A 23,120-nucleotide genomic window follows, 5' to 3' on the forward strand; every position below is an offset into this window, starting at 1 on the left:
CATTATGATTTGCAACCAGGCACATCCTTTGTTTTTTTTGTTTTGTTTTTTTTCCTTCCCTTCTCTTGTTCTTTTTGAAGATGGATCCAGAACTAATCCCATTCCATTTCTTTGAGTCGGTGAATTCTCGTTCCTCCTTGGACATGCCCTCCTGCCCCGCCCCCTTTCAACCCTCATGCCACCTGTTACTGTGGCGACAGTGAGGCAGGGGAGCGGAAGGGGGGCGTCTCTTCTCACACGGCCAAAGTCGAAGGCGCGTTTCGTTTACGGGTTCACCCTGTCACTCCAATCCTTGCGATGCGTCTTGATTGGCTTTCCACAGTGCCAAGTCCCGCCCATCTGTCCAGTAGGAGATCCCTTTAGATTCTCGTCTGCTGCGGTCTTCAGCCTCTTTGCCGTCACCTCTGAATGTTCGCCAAAATATTTAACCTGAGGAAGAAAAACAATGGCGATCTTAATGACACTACCAACGTAAATACGATCAGATGGGTTTTTTTTGTAACCATCTAAAGACATGGAGCGAGAGGAGTCCGCAGATCCCAGTGTGGGGGCTGTTTGGGTTTCTGGGTTGATGCCGTACCTGGTGTTCTGGCAGAGCTTTTTGGGCATGGCTATCGGAACAATCTGGTGAACTCCCGGATAGCCCAGCACACCTGCTTACACTCCTCCGCACTAGAGAGAAGGAGAAAGAGGGGGTGGCAGGGAGAGAAAGGGCAACGTTATTAATGTGGCGCATTTACATGGTAAAGGTTATTTCAAATGAAATCGGAAAAGAAAAGGTCATTGAACACATTCAGGCTCGCCATTTATTCAAGGTCACTTTATATTAATCTGAACTGAACCCATGTCTAGCCTGCAGTTTGTCTCACAAGACTCCTACTGTGAACTCAAGGTGCTCCCTCAGAAATACTATCGGATTCCTGCTTACAAGCCAAATTAAAGCAGGAAGCACCAGTGACTATATCAATAAAAGAGTGGTAAGATGAAGCAGATGCTAAGCTACAGGACTGTTTTGTTAGCACAGACTGGAATATGTTCCGGGATTCCTCCAATGGCATTGAGGAGTACACCACATGTCATGGGCTTCAATAAGTGCACCGATGACGTCGTCCTCACAGTGACCGTACATACATACCCCAACCAGAAACCATGGATTACAGGCAACATCCGCACTGAGCTAAAGACTAGAGCTGCCGCTTTCAAGGAGAGGGACTCTAAACCAGAAGCTTATAAGAAATCCCGCTATGTCCTCCGACAAACCATCAAACAGGCAAAGCATCAATACAGGACTAAGATTGGTCGTACTGCACCGGCTCTGACGCTCGTCGGATGTGGCAGGGCCTGCAAACCATTACATACTACAAAAGGGAAGCACAGCCTACTGGACGAGCTAAACTACTTCTATGCTTGCATCGAGGCAAATAACACTGAAACATGCATGAGAGCACCAGCTGTTCCAGAAGACTGATCACCTTTAGACAGGTAAACATTCACAAGGCCAGGCGGATTACCAGGACGTGTACTGCGAGCATGAGCTGACCAACTAGCAAGTGTCTACAATTATATTTTCAAACTCTCCCTGTCCGAGTCTGTAATACCAACATGTTTTAACCTCTCTAGGGTAGGGGGCAGTATTTTCACATCCGGATAAAAAAACGTACCCGATTTAATCTGGTTATTACTACTGCCCAGAAACTAGAATGCATATAACTAGGTTATTACTACTGCCCAGAAACTAGAATGCATATAATTGTTTGATTTGGATAGAAAACACCCTAAAGTTTCTAAAACTGTTTGAATGGTGTCTGTGAGTATAACAGAACTCATATGGCAGGCAAAAACCTGAGAAGATTCTGTACAGGAAGTGCCCTCTCTGACCATTTCTTGGCCTTCTACACTCTCTTTATTGAAAACTGAGGATCTCTGCTGTAACGTGACACTTCCTACGGCTCCCATAGGCTCTCAGAGGGCGCCAGAACGTTGAATGATGACTTTGCAGCCCATGGCTGAAAAACAGTAGCGCATTTGGTAAGTGGTCGATCTGAGAACAATGAAACGGGTGCACGCGTGCACGTGAAGAGGCCATTTTCAACTTTGAGTCTTTGAACGAAAACAGGGTTTCCCGGTCGGAATATTATCGCTTTTTTACGAGAAAAATCGCATAAAAATTGATTTTAAACAGCGTTTGACATGCTTCGAAGTACGGTAATGGAATATTTAGAATTTTTTTGTCACGATACGCGTCCGCGCGTCACCCTTCGGATAGTGTCTTGAACGCAAGAACAAAACAGAGGATATTTGAACATAACTATGGATTATTTTGAACCAAAACAACATTTGTGGATGAAGTAGAAGTCCTGGGAGTGCATTCTGACGAAGAACAGCAAAGGTAATCCAATTTTTCTTATAGTAAATCTAAGTTTGGTGAGTGCCAAACTTGGTGGGTGTCAAAATAGCTAGCCCGTGATGGCGAGCTATGTACTCAGAATATTGCAAAATGTGCTTTTGCCGAAAAGCTATTTTAAAATTGGACACCGCGATTGCATAAAGGAGTTCTGTATCTATAATTCTTAAAATAATTGTTATGTTTTTTGTGAACGTTTATCATGAGTAATTTAGTAAATACACCGGAAGTTTGCGGTGGGTATGCTAGTTCTGAACGTCACATGCTAATGTAAAAAGCTGGTTTTTGATATAAATATGAACTTGATTGAACAAAACATGCATGTATTGTATAACATAATGTCCTAGGAGTGTCATCTGATGAAGATCATCAAAGGTTAGTGCTGCATTTAGCTGTGGTTTTGGTTTTTGTGACATTATATGCTAGCTTGAAAAATGGGTGTCTGATTATTTCTGGCTGGGTACTCTGCTGACATAATCTAATGTTTTGCTTTCGTTGTAAAGCCTTTTTGAAATCGGACAGTGTGGTTAGATTAACGAGAGTCTTGTCTTTAAAATAGTGTAAAATAGTCATATGTTTGAGAAATTGAAGTAATAGCATTTCTAAGGTATTTGAATATCGCGCCACGGGATTCCACTGGCTGTTGAGTAGGTGGGACGATTTCGTCCCCAATACGCTAGAGGTTAAGCAGACCACCATAGGGCCTGTGCCCAAGAACACTAAGGTAACCTGCCTAACTGACTACCGACCCGTAGCACTCACGTCTGTAGCCATGAAGTGCTTTGAAAGGCTGGTCATGGCTCACAACACCATCATCCCAGAAACCCTAGACCAACCTAATTTGCATATCGCCCCAACAGATCCACAGATGATTGCACTCCACACTGCCCTTTCCCACCTGGACAAAAGGAACACCTATGTGAGAATGCTATTCATTGACTGCAGCTCAGCATTCAACATCATAGTGCCCTCCAAGCTCATGAATAAGCTAAGGACCCTGGGACTAAACACCTCCCTCTGCAACTGGATCCTGGACTTCCTGTCGGGCCGCCCCCAGGTGTTAAGGGTAGGTAAAAACACATCCGCCACGCTGATCCTCAACACAGCCCCCTCAGGGATGCGTGCTCAGCCCCCTCTTGTACTCCTGTTCACTCATGACTGCACGGCCAGGCACAACTCCAACACCATCATTAAAATTACCGATGACCACCGACAACAACGAGACCGCCTATAGGGAGGTGGTCAGAGACCTGGCCGTGTGGTGCCAGGACAACCTCTCCCTCAACGTGATCAAGACAAAGGAGATGATTGTGGACTACAAGAAAAAGAGGACCGAGCACGCCCCAATTCTTATCGACAGGGCTGCAGTGGAGCAGGTTGAGATCTACAAGTTCCTTGGTGTCCACATCACCAACGAACTAACATGGTTCAAGCACACCATGACAGCCGTGAAGCGAGCACAACAAAACCTATTCCCCCTCAGGAGACTGAAAATATTTGGCATGGGTCTTCAGATCCTCAAAAGTTTCTACAGCTGCACCATCGAGAGCATCCTGACTGGTTGCATCACTGCCTGGTATGGCAACTGCTCGGCCTCCAACCGCAAGGCTCTACAGAGGGTAGTGCGAACTGCCCAGTACATCACTGGGGCCAAGCTTCCTGCCATCCAGGACCTCTATACCAGGCGGTGTCAGAGGAAGGCCCTGAAAATCGTCGAAGACTCCAGCCACCCTAGTCATAGACTGTTCCCTCTGCTACCACACGGCAAGTGGTACCGGAGCGCCATGTCTAGGTCCAAGATGCTTCTGAACAGCTTCTACCCACAAGCCTCCTGAACATCTAGTCAAATGGCTACCCAGACTATTCATATTGCCCTTCCCTCTCCACTGCCACTCTCCTGTTGTCATCTATGCATAGTCACTAACTCTACTTACATGTACATACTACCTCAACTAACCGGTGCCCCCGCACATTGTACCGGCACCCCCCTGTATATTGTTATTTTTTTTTTACGGCTCCTCTTTAATTACTTGTTACTTTGATCTCTTATTCTTATCCGTATTTTTTTAAACTGCACTGTCGGTTAGGGCTCATAAGTAAGCTTTTCAGTGTAAGGTCTACACCTGTATATGGCGCATGTGACAAATCAGATTTGATTTTAGCTGTCATGTATCTGAAGCGCCCATTCCCTCAGAGACACTGCGTAGGAGGGAGGGTGGAGCGCTGGAGAACTGGGGCAGGGAAGGGACGCTTCTAGGCGAGCTTCAACTTGTGGCAGGGAATCCATGAGGTTTCCCTGCTCCGGTTTCCCAGCGTTCCACTGGAGCAGCTTGTTCGAGCATGCCCAGGGACACATGAGCTCTTCCCAGAGTCAGAACATCAACAGCTGACAGGGAGTCAACTACTATGCAGAGTTTCACCTGACATAACTCCTGAACCTATGAGGACAACATGTGGCTAGTTAGATTATTTCTGGCAGGGAGGAATGCACCGGATGGGTACGACTGCACCAGGTTACACTTGAGAAGCATGGAAGGAACGTGGTTGTGATATGCTCACCTGGTGACCTGCTTGTGGAAGTCTGTGAGCTGTTTGTGTGTGACGGTCACTGCCCCGCCTGACGTCTCTTTAGGAAGCCCCTTCAGCGCACTCTCCAGCCAGCGGCAGAACGTCTAGAAAACATATCCGCAACGTTAAACATCAAACGCACATCAGGACGCAATGCAATTGTAGCACTACAACACTTATCTCATGAGTGAAAGTGCTATCATGCCAATGTCATTGGAAGAGTGTGTGACTATGAATTGTGGTCCCTGTTGAAAGATGTTCTCTTATCGCCATCTTGTGGTATGACAGCGAGCACCTGTTGAAGACCAGTGTATGTGTACATTCAACTGCATATGTATTGTACGAGTACTGTCAGAACCGAAAGAGCTAAGTGTGTGTGAGAGTCAATGTACGTGTGAGAGACTCACCGGCCTGTCAAACACCATGATCTCCCAGAGCACCTCAGCCACATCGGGGAGTGTGTAAGGTGGCAGGCAGAAGCAGCATGTGTGCATGAGCTGGGTGACCAACTGCTGCCCGTGCTGCCCCATGGCCTGGCCTATTAGCTGCTTCCGCAGATCAAAGTCATCCTCGTGCTGAAATGGGGAAACAAACATGACAATCTGACTGTTGTTATTCAGAGGAGACTTGATTGATCGTCAAACAGTGAATCCCCATGTTTGAGCAAGGTGAGGCACAGATTTGCTCATCTTGATGACATACGGAATAATTTGGGATAGAAATATATTTGTAGATCAGGGATTCTGTGCATTCTGCAACAGAGACGTCAAACAAACGGACTTGAAATAGATTGACTGTTGGGGGCTGACTCACGTCGTTGCTGACGCCCGTGTGGATGAGGTCTCTGACAAACTTCATGACGCTGCAGTTGGCATCCCGGTGGTCGAGTGTCGTGGCCGCGATGGCACACTGGATAATGTGGACGATGATGCCACTGCTGAGCAGGGTGATGGGACTACGCTGGACAAACCTGCAGAGAGAAGAAGCGAGAGACACCGATGGGAAGACAGACATGTCAGAGAGAGAGAGAGAGAATCTTCTTTATAACCTGAACGCTGTAAAACAAGTATGCCTATGTCAGGTCCCCAGCAATGGTTAGGTTTCATTCCTGCCACTCAGACAAGACCCATTGAAAGTAAGTGAACTTGTTATTTCGAGGGAGAGGAGCAACAGTTTGAACTGTGTTCCAGTTGATCATACCTGGTGGCGAGTCTGAAAAGGTCATCTACTGTGTCTGGGTGGTTACGGAGACCGTTGGTCTGCTCCAATAGCTGGAAGGTGGGCATACAAAGAGCCTACGGGTAGAGAGAAGGGACAAAGTCAGGTCAAAACCAACAACAACAACAACAACCAGAGTTCCACTGCCACTCTAGTGAACTATGAGTACCTATGAAAGTGGTGTGCGTCCCCTACCTGTAGCATGTCCAGTAGACCTTGTCTGCAGCCCTCCTCCATGCCGTACTCATCCACCAGGATGCTGCCCAGATACAGGAAGCAGGAGTGGGGATACACCTGATACACACTGACCATCTGAAACACAACATCTTTACACCTGATACACACATATTTACACCTGGTACACACTGACCAGAGCTTGACATTAACTTTTGTGACTGAATTTTTACCTGTCCAAAAGCTCAGTCTGGGCCCCCCCCCACACAAAAAATAACACCAGGGCCAAAAAGTTCCCTGAAAATTGTGTTGTATAATGCAAGGAACCACTTCACAAAATAACATTCATTGTAAATCACTGGTGTTGACAATGGAAGGCTGCTGGTCTCTGATCCCATGAATTATATATCCTACCGTTGGCCCTTGAGCATCCCCCACAAAGTAAAAATAGTGCACTGATAAGCTACTGGATGAAACACGTGGTCCGTCAACCCTCATCCAGGAGAGCTACTAGGTGTGCAGGATTTTGATCCAATCCTGCTCAAACACACCAGTCAGCTTATCAAGGACCTGTTGAGCAATGTGGTGTGTTCCAACAGGGAAGGAGCAAAATCCTGCACGCGCTCTCCTGGATGAGGGTTGGCCACTCTGCAACATTACAATCAAATACTTGGTCTTTATAAAATAATTCCCTCATTCAATGAACCAGGGATTAAATGGTTAAGGTGGGCGAGGTAGCTAACTTAGAAGTTTATCTATTTGTAAGGTTAAATGATTTAGTGTTCAGGGGAGATCTTGACAGCATAGGAGTTACTTGTCAATTAGGCTATTCTAAGAATATTTGTTACTATTGAACAGAGGAGAATCCTAGACAATTCTGAGCGCGAGAGATGGTTTTACAACTGGAGTATGCAGTATTGTTTCATCAACTGTGCACCCATATCAAATGCGTGTTGGCCATTTGCGGTTATTTTTTTCACCTTTATTTAACCAAGTAGGCAAGTTGAGAACAAGTTATCATTTACAATTGCGACCTGGCCAAGATAAAGCAAGCAGTGTGACACATACAACACAGAGTTACACATGGAGTAAAACAAACATACAGTCAATAATACAGCAGAAAAATAAGTCTATATACAATGTGAGCAAATGAGGTGAGATAAGGGAGGTAAAGGCGAAAAAGGCCATGGTGGCAAAGTAAATACAATATAGCAAGTAAAAAACACTGGAATGGTACATTTGCAGTGGAAGAAAGTGCAAAGTAGAAATAGAAATAATGGGGTGCAAAGGAGCAAAATAAATTAATTAATTAATTAAAGTAGGGGAAGAGGTAGTTGTTTGGGCTAAATTATAGATGGGCTATGTACAGGTGCAGTAATATGTGAGCTGCTCTGACAGCTGGTGCTTAAAGCTAGTGAGGGAGATAAGTGTTTCCAGTTTCAGAGATTTTTGTAGTTCGTTCCAGTCATTGGCAGCAGAGAACTGGAAGGAGAGACGACCAAAGGAGGAGTTGGCTTTAGGGGTGACCAGAGAGATATACCTGCTGGAGCGTGTGCTACAGGTGGGTGCTGCTATGGTGACCAGCGAGCTACGGGGGAACTTTACCTAGCAGGGTCTTGTAGATGACCTGGAGCCAGTGGGATTGGCGACTAGTATGAAGCGAGGGCCAGCCAACGAAAGCGTACAGGTCGCAGTGGTGTGTAGTATATGGGGCTTTGGTGACAAAACGGATGGCACTGTGATAGACTGCATCCAGTTTGTTGAGTTGGGTATTGGAGGCTATTTTGTAAATTACATTGCCAAAGTCGAGGATCGAAAGGATAGTCAGTTTTACGAGGGTATGTTTGGCAGCATGAGTGAAGGATGCTTTGTTGCGAAATAGGAAGCCAATTCTAGATTTAACTTTGGATTGGAGATGTTTGATGTGAGTCTGGAAGGAGAGTTCACAGTCTAACCAGACACCTAGGTATTTGTAGTTGTCCACATATTCTAAGTCAGAACCATCCAGAGTAGTGATGCTGGACGGGCGGGCAGGTGCAGGCAGCGATCGGTTGAAGAGCATACATTTAGTTTTACTTGTATTTAAGAGCAGTTGGAGGCCACGGAAGGAGAGTTGTATGGCATTGAAGCTCATCTGGAGGGTAGTTAACAGTGTCCAAAGAAGGGCCAGCAGTATACAGAATGGTGTCGTCTGTGTAGAGGTGGATCAGAGACTCACCAGCAGCAAGAGTGACATCATTGATGTATACAGAGAAAAGAGTCGGTCCAAGAATTGAACCCTGTGGCACCCCCATAGAGACTGCCAGAGGCCCGGAAAACAGGCCCTCCGATTTGACACACTGAACTCTATCAGAGAAGTAGTTGGTGAACCAGGTGAGGCAATCACTTGAGAAACCAAGGCTATTGAGTCTGCCGATGAGGATGTGGTGATTGACAGAGTCGAAAGCCTTGGCCAGGTCAATGAATACGGCTGCACAGTATTGTTTCTTATCGATGGCGGTTAAGATATCATTTAGGACCTTGAGCGTGGCTGAGGTGCACCCATGACCAGCTCTGAAACCAGATTGCATAGCGGAGAAGGTGCGGTGGGATTCGAAATGGTCGGTAATCTGTTTGTTGACTTGGCTTTCGAAGACTTTAGAAAGGCAGGGTAGGATAGATATAGGTCTGTAGTAGTTTGGGTCAAGAGTGTCCCCCCCCTTTGAAGAGGGGGATGACCGCAGCTGCTTTCCAATCTTTGGGAATCTCAGACGACACAAAAGAGAGGTTGAACAGGCTAGTAATAGGGGCAGCAACAATTTCGGCAGATATTTTTAGAAAAAAAAGGTTACAGATTGTCTAGCCCGGCTGATTTGTAGGGGTCCAGATTTTTGCAGCTCTTTCAGAACATCAGCTGACTGATTTTGGGAGGCTTGGGCAAGTTGCTGTGGGGGGGTGCAGTGCTGTTGACCGGGGTAGGGGTAGCCAGGTGGAAAGCATGGCCCGCCGTAGAAAAATTCTTATTGAAATTCTCAATTATAGTGGATTTATCGGTGGTGACAGAGTTTCCAATCCTCAGTGCAGTGTGCAGCTGGGAGGAGGTGCTCTTATTCTCCAAGGACTTTACAGTGTCCCAGAACTTTTTTGAGTTTGTGTTGCAGGAAGCAAATTTCTGCTTGAAAAAGCTAGCCTTGGCTTTTCTAACTGCCTGTGTATATTGGTTTCTAATTTTCCTGAAAAGTTGCATATCACGGGGGCTGTTCGATGCTAATCCAGAACACCACAGGATGTTTTTGTGTTGGTTAAGGGCAGTCAGGTCTGGAGAGAACCAAAGGCTATATCTGTTCCTGGTTCTACATTTCTTGAATGGGGCATATTTATTTAAGATGGTGAGGAAGGCATTTTTTTAAAATAACCAGGCATCCTCTACTGACGGGATGAGGTCAATATCCTTCCAGGATACCCGGGCCAGGTCGATTAGAAAGGTCTGCTCGCTGAAGTGTTTCAGGGAGCATTTGACAGTGATGAGTGGAGGTCGTTTGACCGCTGACCCATTACGGATGCAGGCAATGAGGCAGTGATCGCTGAGATCTTGATTGAAAACAGCAGAGGTGTATTTAGAGGGCAAGTTGGTTAGGATGATATCTATGAGGCTGCCCGTGATACCGAATTGCCAGTGGAAAGTTATTTTAGGACGTCAAACATGACATTTAATGCATGCTAATAGTTAATATAGTTAACTAGCGAGATTCAAATTCAAAACATTGTGTAGTTTGGCTGGTTATCGAGTGTCTTTTGCATATCATTATTTTACCTGCTGCGCAAATGTCCCTCTCCGTCTCGCTCTCCCTCCCTCATCCAGAAACTGGCACACAGCTGACAGACACCATTACTTTACCAGGATTCTTGTTACTGACCAAACATTTGCTATAACTGAGCAAATAGCTCACTAGCAATTATTATCAACAAATGTTCTAACGCGGCTCGCTTTGATCTCAAAAACACACCTCGCGACTGCATGATTGAAAGACCACTTTGCCTGTCAGTGCAGGCCTACAATCTCTGCAGAGATTGGGAGGACAGTGAGCAAAACATCGTATCCGGATGACAGTAATCAAATTATGATCGAAGTAACCTAATTGTTTGATAGTGATGTGTGATTTTTTTTCACTCGTCAATTCAGACCACTTTAAATCTGCTTGTCCAAATAATGTATTTTTACTTTCCCCGGGCAAGCAGACAAGCGTTAACGTCAAGTTCTGCTGACCATCTGAAACACACGCATTATATTAAGGACCTATACTAGAGTAAAAAAACTCCAGTAACTTCTCACAAATTCCCAGAAATCTAGATTCAAGAGAGAATAATCAGAAAGCCAGGGAATCCTTCACCCCAGGAGTTTGGAAAAGTTGCAACCCTATACTGTACATTCAGCCTAACTGTCAGTCACCAGCTGCCCTGGGCTCAACAAGCACCCGGTGGCAAAGGATTTTGTATACACAAGTAACAGACGCCAACCAAGATTTATCCATCTGTATATGGGGCGTATCGTGAACCAAAACACAGGGACACGCACCTGTGTGACGAGTGGCTGTAGTAGAGAGGCAGAGCCCTTGCCCACGCAGCGCACAGCGAACCGCAGGCAGCGACAGCAGCGCTCCACGATGCGGTTATCAGCCTGGTGTGTGTTCAGAGTCTCTGATAGGACCGGCCAGATCTACAGAGAACCAAGGAAACACCCAATATAGATTTGGCATGAGAAGCTGCGGGAATGACTGTACTCAATCATGGCCTCAAGTTGAAGTTGAAATCTGCAAGGGAGAGAAGCATCAGGGTAGTTGAGCACCAGAATAGCCCCATTAAAACGCAGTCCAGTTAATGGGTTGAACAACGCAGGTTGTATGCAATGGTAGCTTTGTCCAAATACAAAAGAAAATGGATAGAAAAATGTAGAGGGTGAAAAAACTGACAGTTGCTTTACCTCCTGGATAACTTTCTGACATGGGTGTGTCTGGCCATTCTCTACGATGGGGTTTGTGTGTCTGAAAAAAAAAAAAACGTTAATATGAACATTTCTGCTTAAAATATTAAACCACCAACCCAAATCCTCATATCTGTATAGCTACATAAGACAGGTCATGACCTGTGCAACCAGGATATGTATATATAGTATAATGTGTTATAATTGGGTTGAGCGAACCGGAAGATGACTGCTAGTCTGTCCAGCCAGACAGTGGGGTCAGCAGCTTTCCCATTCCTGGGGTCCTGAGAGAGAAGCTGAAGATAAGAGACAAATAAGCAAACCTGTTGGTATCACACAAATCCCCAATCCTGTTACACTATTGTAGTGTTACACAATTCTACTAAGGTACCTCATACACACAACCAACAACCAAAATGGCAGACCACCACACACCTTTTTGAGGGCCATGACCTGCACAGCACACAGGTCACTCAAACACTCGGCGATCTTCTCCAGGGGCAGGCGAGCCAGGACCAGTGCTGTACCTGCAAGGTAAAACAACCAGCGTTACCATGGTGACAGAGCAACACCACTGTTTAATACAAATCAACCTCAGTAGGCAATCAAACAAAAAGACAAACGGAACATCGAGCCACAGTCCAGAGAGAACAAATTGCTGACATATGGACCAGCAATTGAGAGACATTCATAAAACAAGAGATTGAAAGTGAGAGACAGAATAGAGGAGTGGAGCAGAAAGGTGTCATGGTACGCTGACGATTCACGTTCTTTTAAAATCGACAATTCTCGTCGCTGGGGCTGTAGTGGAGCAGGTTGAGAGCTTCAAGTTTCTTGGCGTCCACATCAAACAAACAAACTATCATGGTCCAAAACACACCAAGACAGTTGTGAAGAGGGCACAAAAACACCTTTTCGTCTTCAGGAGACCGAAAAGATTTGGCATGGGTCCTCAAAAGGTTCTACGGCTGCACCGGAGAGCACCCTGACTGGTTGCATCACCAGCACAACCTCCAACCACAAGGCACTACAGAGGGTACATCCCTGGGGCCAAGCTTCCTGCCATCCAGGATCTCTATACCAGACGGTGTAAGAGGAAGGCCCTAAAAAAATTGCCATGAGCTCCAGCCACCCTAGTCATAGACTGTTCTCTCTGCTACCGCACGGAAAGCAGTACCGGAGTGCCAAGTCAAAAAGGCTTCTACCCCCAAGCCATAAGACTCCTTAACATCTAATCAAATGGCTACCCAGACTATTTGCATTTTCCCCACCCCATCTTTACACGGCTGTTACTCTATCCCTGCAGTGTCACTTTACCTCGACTAACCGGTGCCCCTGCACATTGACTCTGTACTGGAACCCCCTGTATATATAGTCTCATTGTTATTTTATTGATGCTCCTTAATTAATTTTTTTATATTGCTATTTTTTCTTAAACTACATTGTTTGATAAGGGCTTGTAAGTAAGCATTTCACACTTGTTGTATTCGGCGCATGTAACAAATACAATTTGATTTTTGATCCCTGCACAGCCTCAGGGTATAGATCCTTTTTCGAACCTCGCTGGATTAAATGCACCATGTTAAAAAAAATTAAATACAACTTTAACATTACTGTGTATTTTACCAATAAAACGGTCTGACGGTGAAGTGGAAATACTCTGTAATCATATCCCAAAAGAAATAAATTCTCACTACAATAGAAAGTTACCCAATTTAGAGAAGATCTTGCTACCATGGAAAGGACAACACCTGTCTATTTGAGGAGAAAAAAAATATATAAAAACACCCGATTAATTATTTAGTCATATCCCAGTTTACCTTTTTACTCATGGCCCTACCTACACTCAGTTACTTTTTTTTTTTATTTCACTTCATTTGGAACAGGCCTATTTATATAAATAAATACGAATTAGGAAGGCAGAAATGACTAAATATTAAAGCATTGGACCTCTCACTTAAGGCATACAAAATCTATACTTATATCCAAACTGGTTCTCTGGCAGATTAGTAAGAATGGCTCACCCCGTGTTCAAGAATGACTTTTTTTTATCATCATCTTCATTCAGAATACAACTTCACACTTTCAGATATTTTTAAAAACAAGACATAGAAAGCTGGTTTCAATTTCAGTTTAATCCATCAGAAAAGACAGAACAAATATTTCAGCGTTTTGATGTCTTCACTATTATTTTACAATGTAGAAAATAGTAAAAATAAAGAAAATCCCTTGAATGAGTAGGTGTGTCCAAACTTTTGACTGGTACTGTATGCAAGTGTATATATGGCAACTAGAAATCAAAACGGGATGATCTTCAGAGATAGATGGGAGGGGTTGAGGGTAGCTGAAGTATGGGACTAAAAAAAATAAACAAAAGATATGCCATGTAAAATATATTGTGTCCGTAAAAGATTAATAGTACGTATAAGCTGGAAGTAGAAGCCTAACTATTGTTGTCCATTAGTTTACTACAATTAGGGGAGGGGTATTAGGGTTAGGGGAAAATATACATACAAAAAAAAGTGGGGGACTGAAAATACAGACAATTACACTGATTGTGGCTTCTATCCACACCATAAAAATTATGTAAATAAAATAAGGGTGGCATAAGGTTACCTTTGAGGAGGCCTACGGCGGCTTCGGTCGTCAGGGCGAAGGAGTCGAGGGCACGGGCGATGTCCAGCAGGCCCTGGAAGTGCTGGGCCATATGGTCCCGACACACAGAGCAGATGTTATGGATGGCTTTGGCCGCCACGGAAGCCAAGGTCTTCTCCCTCAGGCCCTTCATCAGGTAGTTCAGCACGGGGTCTGTGACATAGAGCGGGGCTAAGGTCATGCACACGTCCAGAGTATACAGCCAACAGAGGCGCACAGACAGAGGCGCACATTCGTAACACAGCAGGGACATAACAAAACAGAGCGACAGGCATTTGACACAGGAAGGAACAAGGAATGGAAAAATAACAAAGAAAAATGACAAGGAAATAGAGATGTACTCAAAACGAGGGGCATACACACATGAAGATGAACCTCTAAATCGATAAACTCAATCACTCAGGACCCGAGCTAAGATATTGCCCGTAAACGTGACCACTGAACCTACCTAGGAACCGCGGGTTGCGGTCAACGACCTCGCTCATCTCCCCCACCAGCTCAATGCTGGTGTAGCGCACGGCGATATGGACAGTCTCTGGCAGCAGCACCACCTGCTCTAACACCTCTGTCAGGGTGGGGTTGTTCTCACTGACAGGGGGAAAGCATTAACACGGTACACAAACACCTTGGGGGAAGGACATACAAATCAACAAGTAGCTGTACACATTCTATACGGTGGAGAAGCGATTTAGTCATCGCACATTATGACTCATTAACAGAACGAAGAGGACACTCACGGGTCTACACTCTTGGCGATGGCGGCCATGATGAAGAGAACAGCCTCAGTCACCTCCCAGGGAGGGTTCCCTTCTTTTAGAGTGGAGTACAACTGAGAGAGCAAGAGGGAGGAAAGGAGAGAGAGAGAGAAAAGAGAAGAGAAGGAAGTCGGTATAGTTTGTCATCTTAATGACGTCATTTGAACTTGTAATTTCTAAAAGGGTAGCTACCTGGGAGAAACATTCCATGGAGCCCACAAGGAAAATGACATCCTTCACAAGATCAGACACCCTCATCCTGAACTCCCCAAAGTCATCAGTATCTTCTGGGATGCCCTCCTGTGGATCAATCCAAAAGTGGAGACCGTGAATGAATGATATAGTGCTGCCAAAGTTAAATGATGTACTGAAATACTTAGATGCACATGGTTATGGGATTCTACAATCAGATATGACACAAGAAGAGTATTGGGGAGTACGGTCGGCATCACTGGAGTTGGTTAAGGACTCCTTGTCATGTGGTGGGTGGTCCTTACGTGGTCGGGGTCTAGTTGGCAGTGGCGGGCCAGGCCGTGCAGCAATCTCTGGATATAGGGTCTGAAGATGCCGTGGAGGGCAGGGTCGTTGGTCTTATACAGGTTCTCTCCCAGACGATACCAGAAGTTAAAGGAGATCTCCACGACCTGAGATGAACCAGAAGAGAACGCACACACTTGAAATCCACCCAAAGCAACAGAGTGTGTGCACGTGTGTGTGTGTGTGTGTGTATCATGTGTTGTGTACCTCATATTGAGGGTGTCCTGCGCAGATGAGCAGTAGCTCAAGTGTCCGCAGGTCTCCCATGCCCTGGCCTGGACTCCTGACTGTCGTCTCCAGAAACGTCTCACACAACTCAGTGAAGATCCTACAGTAATTCAACACTCTGAGAACAAAAGGAGAAGGAGAGAGTTGTGGATAAAAGTTATCATTCTTTTCTTCCACACAGAGGACAGCAGAGAAGAGACAGAAGAGCTCAACATCAAGAGCAATGGAGAGGAGAGATAGGTTTGGGGCAGGAAGGGGTGTGGTGATTGGATAGGTGATCTTGGTGTAGGTATGAAAAGGGGAGTAGCGTGTTAGTACTTGTCGAGGTCCTCCCGTGCCACGGCCATGTGGTAGGCCGTCTCCAGCGTGAGGACGCCCTGGAAGAGCTGCAGGGCCAGGGGCATGTGCGTGTCCACGTTCTCGATGGCGTACAGCGCTGAACACACGCAGTCGGACGCGGCCTCGTGCAGGTTAGTGGACGTCTCGTCTCTCTGCTGCCAAACAAACAGACAAAAAAAAAAAAAGAACAGTACATCAAAGAGATGTCCCGGCTGAAAAATATAAACGATGCACTGTGCATACAAGCGACTAGCATTCTAAACCGGCATAAATTATTGCCCTGCCCCCCCAATAGTTGTTGCAGAAATAAGGGTTAGGATCAAATGCCACTACAATGTTTCGAGAGACTTTGGGAGTATCCTAAAAGTTGTTTGTTTTTGGGAGTGTTTCACTAGCACTGTTAATTTGTGATTCCAAAATGCGATGAGAGAGAGCGAGAGAAAGCCAGACAAAGAGGGAGAGAAAGAGACCGAGACACAGACATACCAGCACTTGGAAAAGGACCATGAGGAGCTGGTTGTTGGCCATAAAGTTGCTGTCCAGGACTCCCAGGTTGAACCAGCTGCCCAGACAGCGGAACACCTTGATCAGCATTTTCTCATTGCTGCCCGACTTCTCCACACACGTCATCTGTAGACAGAGTGACAACACACGCGCGCACCAACAACACAGACCCTTATCAAAACCACAATGCGGTGTCCAAAGTCAAATGCACAAGGAAGTTCACCCAACAAAACAGTCACGACAGGTGTAATCAATATTGACTCCAGGCAAATTGTTGATTGTAGGTTGAAGTAACCCTCAACACAAACAGTATAGTTCTGTTTCTTTTCTGTTCATTTTGAGAGGACAACTCCTACATTCTTACACTTAATCCTCACAAACATCTACAGTCAACCTTGGACATTCTGCAGAGAAAGATATACTGCAAAGTGAGTGGTTCAGTTTGTCCCTCTAAGGTAGTGGTAGTAGTTGAAAAGCTGTGTGATAATGAGGCTGTACACCCCAGGGTTTCAAATTAAGATGAACCCATGGGAGGTCTGCTTATCCGGTAAGGGGGAGTGGTGGCGGGTGCTCTAGTTTAGACCAGCTTAATCAGGTGGGTAAAATAGGCTAGTATGTGAGAGTGTAGGCAAGAGAAAGAGGAATGGATAGAACTCTCACCAGTAGGGTGACCACAGTACTGGAGTAATAGGCCAGGTCCTCGATGATCTCTGTCCTGCGATTGGCTCCGATGCGTAGGGAGCGGCTGTGGACCTCCTCGGGGAGCACTGTAAGGATCTCTATCAGAAACGTCATGGAGCTGACGTCATTGCTATACCTGAGAAAGAGAGAGAGACAGAGAAAGAGGGGCAAGGAGAGTGGAGGAGAGACGGCAGCAGTCGGTTATGAGAAAATTAGCATGAAGGAGATGTATTTTAAGCTTAATGTCACCTCAAACATACCAACTCATTAACTATTTTCAATAGCATTCAACTTTATAGAACCACCTACAGTGGTCTAATATCCTGTAAATCTTGCATTGTGTTATCCACAGCTGTGATCCGAGATGGGTGGTTGAGAGCTAATGGGAGGGGTCTTACTTTTCAATGAGGGTGTGGACACAGCCCTTCCAGGAGGCCATCTGTAGGGCGAGGTCTGCAATGGCCAGAGCGAGCTGAGAATGGGACAAGAGAAATGAGACAAGCAACCAGGAAGAACTTGTAAGGATTAGAGTATTTTAATGCCACGTAATATTGTACTTGTTAAAGTGTACCACAGCTACTCCTCTGTAGTGGTACATTGGGGGTAAATGCTAGATTTCTATTGTGCATTGCTAAGCCTTTGGGACATTTAGATGGGCAGTGGGACATTCCTTGAGAGCATTCTAGGAGCATAAAGTCTGCAGACAGAAATCCAAGTCATCCTGGAGTTTCAGTGGTCACTGTGACAGGGTGGACAATAACTGGACGGGAGGGGCGTTAGCCCAAGTTACATCAATGGGCGAGGCGGCCATTACCTGGGTGACGATGATGGGGGAGAGGTCTTTGAGGCTCTGTATGTGTGAGAGCAGGGAGTCTCGGAGGGCGATATGGGTCTCTGGGGGGAGCTCAAAGAACGACATCTGGATCTTCATCTTCATGGTCTGGGCGGCAAAGTAACAAGATTCCACGTCCTGTTTCAGCTGGAGGAGCTGGTCTGCCATCTCCCACGCGTACATCTGCGGGGAGGGGAGAAAAGTTAGCGTCACCATTAACTTTATTCAGACAGTACATATTCCTATTCATTCCTTTACACTTGTGTGTATAAGGTAGTTGTGAAATTGTTAGGTTATATTACTTGTTAGATATTTACTGCATGGTCGGAACTAGAAGCACAAGCATTTCGCTACACTCGCATTAACATCTGCTAACCATGTGTATGTGACAAATAGATTTGATTTGAAGGTTACCGAAACAAGTAGGTCAAAAACCGGGGTAGTGGTAAACCCGGCAGTTTTACACACACAGGCCTACACAGCTAAATGGTCTGGAAAGGATACCCAGGAACAATCAACTGACTAAACAGGGTGGAAAGGACACACACTGCTGCTTGTAGGACTTGTAATAAAATATTTTATTACAACATTCCTTTTTGTAATAACTGCTACAGTGGCAAATATGAAAATCAGAGCTTATTCCAAAATAAAACAAACCCCCACCTCATTGTTTGTTTAAGCGTTGTCTGCTAAATTAACAAAGCAAGACTATGCAATTGCACAGCCATAGGCTTCTACAAGCAAGTGCCACTGCTGAGGTTACTGCCTTTTTGAAGACTGTTCCACAATATAACCGGTTGATAGTAAAGCTTAAATAACTTGCTGTAAATTGACAATATATATGGGGCAATTTAGCAATTAGTATTTGTTATGTGTAATGGTTATGATAAATTAGTTATTGTTGCGCACTGTTGGCATAGGCCTACAGGAAAAATGTGAATTGTATTTATTGTAAACATTGTAAATGGATCACTATGCTTACATTTTCAGTTCTGCATCCCTACCTACTCAAAATATTTCTAAACCCTAATCACTCAAAGACCCAAAAGGAGTAGGCCTATTTACAAATACAGTAGGCCAAATCTGATATCCTTCCTATGCGTTCATCATCAGGTGTCTTTAGCTAGCTGCCTTCGTAGAGGGCTTGTTGCCTTCACCAACAGTTGGTCTGCTGTTAGACATTCTGGAGCATGGTATAAGGACTGTAAAGTATAACCTGGTAAAATGTGTATGAGAATTTATATTGCAAAGTTTAACAGCCAAGCCCCTTGCCCATTTGTCCCCAGTGTCCAGTATGTCCTGGCAGCCAGGGTAAAAAAAGCTGCTGACAGCACAGATCACATACAGTGCTCATCACTCAGATGGCTCCTGCTCTCCCAAATTAGACCGTTCAGATCCCCAAGCGCCAGCAAACTCAGGAAGTTGCTGGTGTCACAGTCTAACGTGTTTTAAAACGTGTTAAGCAACATAGCATTTTTTTTTAGGGAATCAATATTTGACTTTGAGAGGACTTTCTGTGCGAACTGCATGATAGTGGGGGGATTTGCGTTTTTGAATCCAGTTACCCTCAATGCAACCTGCGGGAAGGCCATTATTATATAAATTATCACAGTAATAAATTAAAGTTGGTAGGAATACGTAGGTTGCATGTAGGTGGGCCGTATTTCAATCACTGATTGTCCGATGACAGACAATGATTGCTTTTCCTGCAGGAGTCAAGACAGTAACCAATGAATATGCGGAAACCAGACCGATGCAGCACCATGGGAGGAAAAAAAACCAAACAGATGCGGAAATAATAAAACGGCTAAAGTCAACCAGCAGCAAACAACTAAGTGGCACATACCATTTACCCAACAGTATCAACATAAATGCAAGTTGTTAGTGTAACTAGCCAAGTTAACGTTCGCGGACTAACTCAAAGCAAAAGCCTACATGGCAATATCGCTAGCCCGCTAACCTAACGTTGTCTAGCGAGACAACACGCCCCTCTACTTAGCAATTTAGCCATATGTGGCTAAAACGGCAAGTATGCTAGCAAGTATTGGACGCTATCACGGTGGCCACCCTCGCCTCGCGCTCCTCCTGTGCTATGACCGGCTAACGTTGCTGTCATTAGCGCGAGCTACTAATTATGTACAGACAGCTACTGTAGTTGGCTAGGGTTAACTAAACAACTAGCTAGCAATACCTGGATGTTAACTAGTAATGTGTGGCTAACTAGCTAGCATTTAACACCATGGGTCGTTTGACTACACGCGAGAAAAGGCGAGCTACTGTTTGCCTTCATTATCTTCGTTGCACCGGGAAATCCCCCATAGATGTATCCCCGTTTCCAGTTGACTGTTACTAGCAGGCTAGTAGTAGAAAAGGGAACTGTGGGGCTAATGCTAACTAGTTAGTTAACTAACAAACCAGCTTGACTAAGCTAACTAGCTAATGCTATGCAGTTTGTTGCTAGCTAGCGTGTGAATCTATGCTCATTCATTCGCTGTTGGGTTAGCATACACACATCCAATGGTTTTATATCACCACGGTATTACGCATTCTGATGCAATGTTTTGTTTTCGGCCTCACACGACCTGCCTAGCCATGTCTTGTTCTAGGCCCATTCCAAGTCCCCCCCCATCTCTCAAGTTTACTTACCGATCTCTGTAGCTCCCCCAGCCACACTGAGGCTCGCTCTTTACCGGCGGGGTCCGGATCATGATAAAGAGCCTGAACAGCTTGATACACAAGTGCGACTGTCGGTTTCTCCATAGCGCTATGCTACGTTCCGGGTTACAGTTGAGGGTAAATGCGAAGGCGCTACAAGTTCCACAGTTTCTGTTCAGACGGGGTAATATTTATTCGTTAGTTGTGCTCGCTGTTCCGACCGCCATCTCAATCGCACACAGGTTCCCCGTGTGTGTCACCGACAAACGCCCCCGTCTAGAAATACAGATACAGGAACTAAAAGCTATACTTCACAGATTCGAGGGACACAATGGGTCTCTTTTACTGTTATTGTAAAACAAGTAGTAAAAACGAGAAACACCATATCAATGTAATATAATTCATGGTTACAATGTATAACTATGTAGCTAGGTGGTATGTACATGTTTTTTGTAAGAGAAGCCCAATATACACTGAAAGACCACTAGATGTCAGCAAAGCGCATGATTTCCAACAGTTGTTCTCAAACTGGGGTACATGTACCAAAAATACCTATTTATCTGTGCTCGGAGTGCCTACCTGGTCTATCCACAGGAAGTGTTTGGGAATATGCATAATAACATTTTCTTAACTATCAGATGGACATGAGGGGGTACTTCAGTTCAGACTGAGTGAAACGTGGTTAAAGTAACCAAAAAGGTTGAAAACTACTTACAGCAATGAACCAGATACATTAAATCAAATGTTATTGGTCACATACACACGGTTAGCAGATGTTAATACGGGTGTAGCAAAATGTGTGTGCTTCTAGTTCCAACAGTACAGTAATATCTAACAAGTAATCTAACAATTCCCCAACAACTACCTAATACACACAAATCTAAAGGGGTGAATGAGAATATGTTCGTGTAAGTATGTGGATGAGCGATGGCCGAGTGGCATAGGCAAGGTGCAGTAGATGGTATAAAATACAGTACAGGGTCACAGTACAGTATATGCATGTGATATGACTAATGTAAGATTTGTAAACATTATTAAAGTGGCATTATTTAAAGTGGCATTGCTTAAAACGACTGGTGATCCATTTATTAAAGTGTCCAGTGATTGGGTCTCAATGTAGGCAGTAGCCTCTCTGAGTTAGTGATTGCTGTTTAGCAGTCTGATGGCCTTGAGATAGAAGCTGTTTCTCAATCTCTCGGTCCCAGCTTTGATGCACCTGTTCTGACCTCGCCTTCTAGATGATAGCGGTGTGAACAGGCAGTAGCTCGGGTGGTTGTTGTCCTTGATGATTTTTTGGCCTTCCTGTGACATCGGGTGCCGTAGGTGTCATGGAGGGCAGGTAGCTTGCCCCCCGTGATGCGTTGTGCAGACCGCACCACCCTCTGGTTGGCCTTGCGGTTGAGGTTGGTGCAGTTGCTGTAACAGGCTGTGATACAGCCCGACAGGATGCTCTCGATTGTGCATCCGTAAAAGTTTGTCAGGGTTTTGGATGACAAGCCAAATTTCTTCAGCCTCCTGAGGTTGAAGAGGCGCTATTGCGCCTAATTCACCACACTGTCTGTGTGGGCGGACCATTTCAGTTTGTCTGTGATGTGTACACCCAGGAACTTAAAACTTTTCACCTTCTCCACCGCTGCCCTTCGATGTGGATAGGGGGGTGATCCCTCTGCTGTTTCCTGAAGTCCACCATCATTTCCTTTGTTTTGCTGACGTTGAGTGAGAGGTTGTTTTCCTGACACCACACTCCGAGTGCCTCACCTCCTCCCTGTAGGCTGTCTCGTTGTTGTTGGTGATCAAGCCCACTACTGTTGTGTCGCCTGCAAACTTGATGATTGAGTTTGGAGGTGTGCATGGCCACTCAGTCGTGGGTGAACAGGGAGTACAGGAGAAGGCTGAGCACACACCCTTGTGGGGCCCCAGTGTTGAGGGTCAGCGAAGTGGAGATGTTGTTTTCTACCTTCACCACCTGGGTGTATTCCGTCAGAAAGTTCACGACCCAACTGCACAGGGCGGGGTTCAGACCCAGTGCCTCCAGCTTGATGATGAGCTTGGAGGGTACTATGGTGTTGAATGCTGAGCTGTAGTCAATGAACAGCATTCTCACATAGGTATTATTTTTGTCCAGATGGGATAGGGAGGTGTGCAGTGTGATGGCAATTGCATCACCTGTGGACCTGTTGGGGCGGTCTGCAAACTGAAGTGGTGTCACGTCCTGACCAGTAATAGGGGTTATGTGGAAGTGGCAGGGGTTATTTGTTTTATGTGGTTTGTTTAGAAGGGTGTTTGATTTATCATTTCTGGTTTTTGGGTTATGTTCTATGTTTTTTTATTTCTATGTTCTCTCTAGTTTAGTATTTCTATGTCTAGGATTGGGTGTTGGACTCTCAATTGGGGGCAGGTGTTTTTAGTTGCCTCTGATTGAGAGTCCTATATATAGGTATGTGTTTTGTGGGAGATTGTTTCTGTGTTTAGCTTCAAGCCTTACAGGACTGTTATTCGTCGTTGTTTCTTTTTTTTGTGTACGTGTTTATTTTTGGTTCACCTTCTTTGCCAACAAAATAAAAAAAGAAGATGAGTGCACATTTCCCCACTGCGTCTTGGGCTGCTTTA

General features: G+C 45.2%; 1 protein-coding gene across 2 annotated transcripts; it reads right to left on the reverse strand.

Annotated features, from left to right (window-relative positions):
• Window positions 1-31: 31 nt before the first annotated feature.
• Window positions 32-20,784, reverse strand: LOC115180512 (transportin-3). Of its 2 annotated transcripts, none has more exons than XM_029742659.1 (23): window positions 20,502-20,784; window positions 17,838-18,038; window positions 17,422-17,495; window positions 17,003-17,159; window positions 16,325-16,468; window positions 15,818-15,993; window positions 15,479-15,617; window positions 15,232-15,378; window positions 14,927-15,034; window positions 14,717-14,808; window positions 14,428-14,567; window positions 13,941-14,150; window positions 11,760-11,851; window positions 11,544-11,620; window positions 11,325-11,385; window positions 10,920-11,060; window positions 6,386-6,502; window positions 6,173-6,267; window positions 5,786-5,942; window positions 5,380-5,547; window positions 4,964-5,076; window positions 581-672; window positions 32-429 (listed from the first exon to the last, which is right to left on the reverse strand). In XM_029742659.1, the coding sequence occupies exons 1-22, from the start codon at window positions 20,613-20,615 to the stop codon at window positions 612-614; spliced, it is 2,784 nt and encodes a 927-aa protein (XP_029598519.1). In that variant the 5' UTR covers window positions 20,616-20,784; the 3' UTR covers window positions 32-429; window positions 581-611. The 2 variants fall into 2 exon arrangements, with proteins under 2 accessions (XP_029598519.1, XP_029598520.1); XM_029742660.1 differs by having other exon boundaries at window positions 13,941-14,132; window positions 20,502-20,783.
• Window positions 20,785-23,120: the final 2,336 nt, after the last annotated feature.

The sequence above is a fragment of the Salmo trutta genome, chromosome 40, assembly GCF_901001165.1.
Source record: "Salmo trutta chromosome 40, fSalTru1.1, whole genome shotgun sequence".
NCBI classification, from domain to species: domain Eukaryota; kingdom Metazoa; phylum Chordata; class Actinopteri; order Salmoniformes; family Salmonidae; genus Salmo; species Salmo trutta.